The sequence below is a fragment of the Cyprinodon variegatus genome, unplaced genomic scaffold (assembly GCF_000732505.1).
Source record: "Cyprinodon variegatus isolate N-32 unplaced genomic scaffold, C_variegatus-1.0 Scaffold88, whole genome shotgun sequence".
Taxonomy (NCBI): domain Eukaryota; kingdom Metazoa; phylum Chordata; class Actinopteri; order Cyprinodontiformes; family Cyprinodontidae; genus Cyprinodon; species Cyprinodon variegatus.
In genome coordinates, this window is record NW_015150541.1 from 366811 (window position 1) to 369154 (window position 2344).

A 2344-nucleotide genomic window follows, 5' to 3' on the forward strand; every position below is an offset into this window, starting at 1 on the left:
TGCATTGTCTTATTTCAAGTGCATTTTATCTAAATATCTTATTTTAAGAGTAAAAATACTGATTCAATTGGCGGATCAACTTATTTATCAACTGAAATTAAGAGTAAATACACTTAATAAAAGACATTTTTACTTATTTCTAAATTGTTTTTCCATGTTTCTTTTGTTAAACATCTTGTTTCAATCAAAGTTTGATTCAAATCAAACATTTTATTCATAAAAATAATGAATTTCTAACACATTGTAACCAGTTGGAGATTTTATTATTAAACTTTAAGGAAGCGCTGATTCTATGACTGTATAAAAATGAACACATTTGTTTAGACACAGTGCCACCTGCTGGTCGATCAGCAGCACTGCGGCTCCCAGATGTCGGCCTGTAAAACCAGACCGACTGTTTCAGCTTTAAACTGAGAGCAGATCCGGGTTTATAAAAACATGACGTCTGTGGAAAAGCCACAGACAGTCGGTGAAGGACGTGTCCGGCTCAGGAGAAGTGAGCCTCCCTCATTAAGGCATCTCCTGCTGAGTTTCTGTGGGCGCCTCCTCCGCCTCCTGGCTCTGCTGCGGAGCAGGAGGAGGACTTTTACATTTGTTCTGCTCCTCTGCTGCTGCTCCATCAGCGAGCGTTCCAGACGCTCCCGAAGTTCCCGACGCTCCTGCCGCCGAGCCGCCGGTCACCGCCTCCGCCCCGCTCTGCAGGAACTTCCTCAGGTCTTTGAGCGCCGGACGCAGCATCTGGACCAGCGCCAGCAGAGCCGCCTGAGTCCCTTCCAGCGCCTGAGCCTGCCGCTCCTGAGCCAGCGCCTGGGCCTCCTGCCAGCGCCGCACCATCTGCAGCTGCTCGTTCTGTCCCTCCAGGTGCTGGGCGATCTGTCGGATGTGCACGTTGGTCACCCTCTGCTCCTGCAGGAGGCGGGCGGAGTTCAGGGCGATGCGGCTCTTCAGTTCCTGGGGTTTAGGCTGGGGGGGCGGCGGCGGGGAGGCCAAAGAAGAGGCCAGCATCTCCACAGGAGCTTCGACGGTGGCCACCACGGTGGAGGCGGAGTCACCAACGATGGTGGTGCAGAACTCCACCCCGCTTCCGTCCTCCAGGGAGTGGTAGGTCGCTTCAGCTGGAAACCAGACGGAAAAAGGTTTACTGAGCGCCAGATCAACCAGGGGAGGAGGGGCTAATTAATAGGGGTGTAAATCACATCCATCATGGCGATTCGATTCATTATCGATTTCCTGACCCAACGATTCGATTATTNACTTTTTTCCCATGTTAAACTGAAATAAAATTAAAAAATCAGTTTACTTTTCTTTTTTTTCAGTGGCCCTAATCCTCTTCCATATTAAACTGAACTGAATTAAATACAATGCAAATTTACAACAAATGTCATCAGTGGCGGTTCTAGACCAAATGTACCAGGGGGCAAGGAGGGGGCCAGTGTTGCTTTCATGGGGGCACAGAAAAGAATTAAATTAAAAAACAGGGCAAGGGAATCAAATATATTAGGAGAACTGCATGAAGTTAAACTTCTATTCAATTGGGTGTAATTAAAATTCTATGTCTTATTAGGTCAATATATATTCATAGTTTAGGAATTTTACTTATTTTTGACTTTATTTAAGTTATAATGACCATTTTCTATCAAATCTGAATTAGAGCTCAAGAAAAACAAATAAAAGTGTTTTTTTTTTTTTTGGTTTGTTTTGAAAAAAAATGTAATAATGCTTAGTAATTAATTAGTAAAACAGAATTTGTAAAGAAAAAAAATTAAATAGATCCAAAGGACCTATCAGTAAGTGCGTCTCTTCCAATGCGTATCATCATTAGAACTTTTTTGAGTATTATGTCTTCAGTACAGGGGCCATAAAAGGGGCCAGGACATGATCTACAGGGGCACTGGCCCCCGTCGGCCCCTGTCTAGAACCGCCCCATGAATGTCATCTAAGGTCACTTTACAGTTCAACCAGATCATCCATTCAGATTGATTCAAAGTTTTCTACCAAAGGAAAACCAGTAGATTGCATCGACTCATTGGCTTAAAGGCAATCCCTCACACTAAGCATGCTTGTAGCGACAGTGGAGAGGAAAAACTCCCTTTTAACAGGAAAAAACCTCCAGCAGAACCAGGCTCAGCACTGAAAGAAATAATGCAACCATTTTTGGTATTTACTAGTGTTGCACTGATGCCATTTTTTGGGCCCGATACCTGGCTGTGCAGTATTGATCAATACCATCTGTTTGAAAGTGATGTGTGTGTATATATGAAGAACTGCATACTACTTGGATGCAGAGATGGGAAGTAACGAAGTACAAATACTTCGTTACTGTACTCAAGTAGATTTTTCTGAT

The 2344-nt window shown here is 43.9% G+C and overlaps 1 protein-coding gene across 1 annotated transcript in view; it reads right to left on the reverse strand.

The window, feature by feature from the left end:
- Window positions 1-509: 509 nt before the first annotated feature.
- The window catches only part of naif1 (nuclear apoptosis inducing factor 1), a 6310-nt gene continuing 4475 nt past the window's right edge, over window positions 510-2344 (reverse strand). The window contains exon 3 of the mRNA XM_015373556.1: window positions 510-1115. Coding sequence (XP_015229042.1) covers window positions 511-1115 — 605 coding nt within the window. The 3' untranslated portion in view covers window position 510. The remainder of the gene's footprint in view (window positions 1116-2344) is intronic.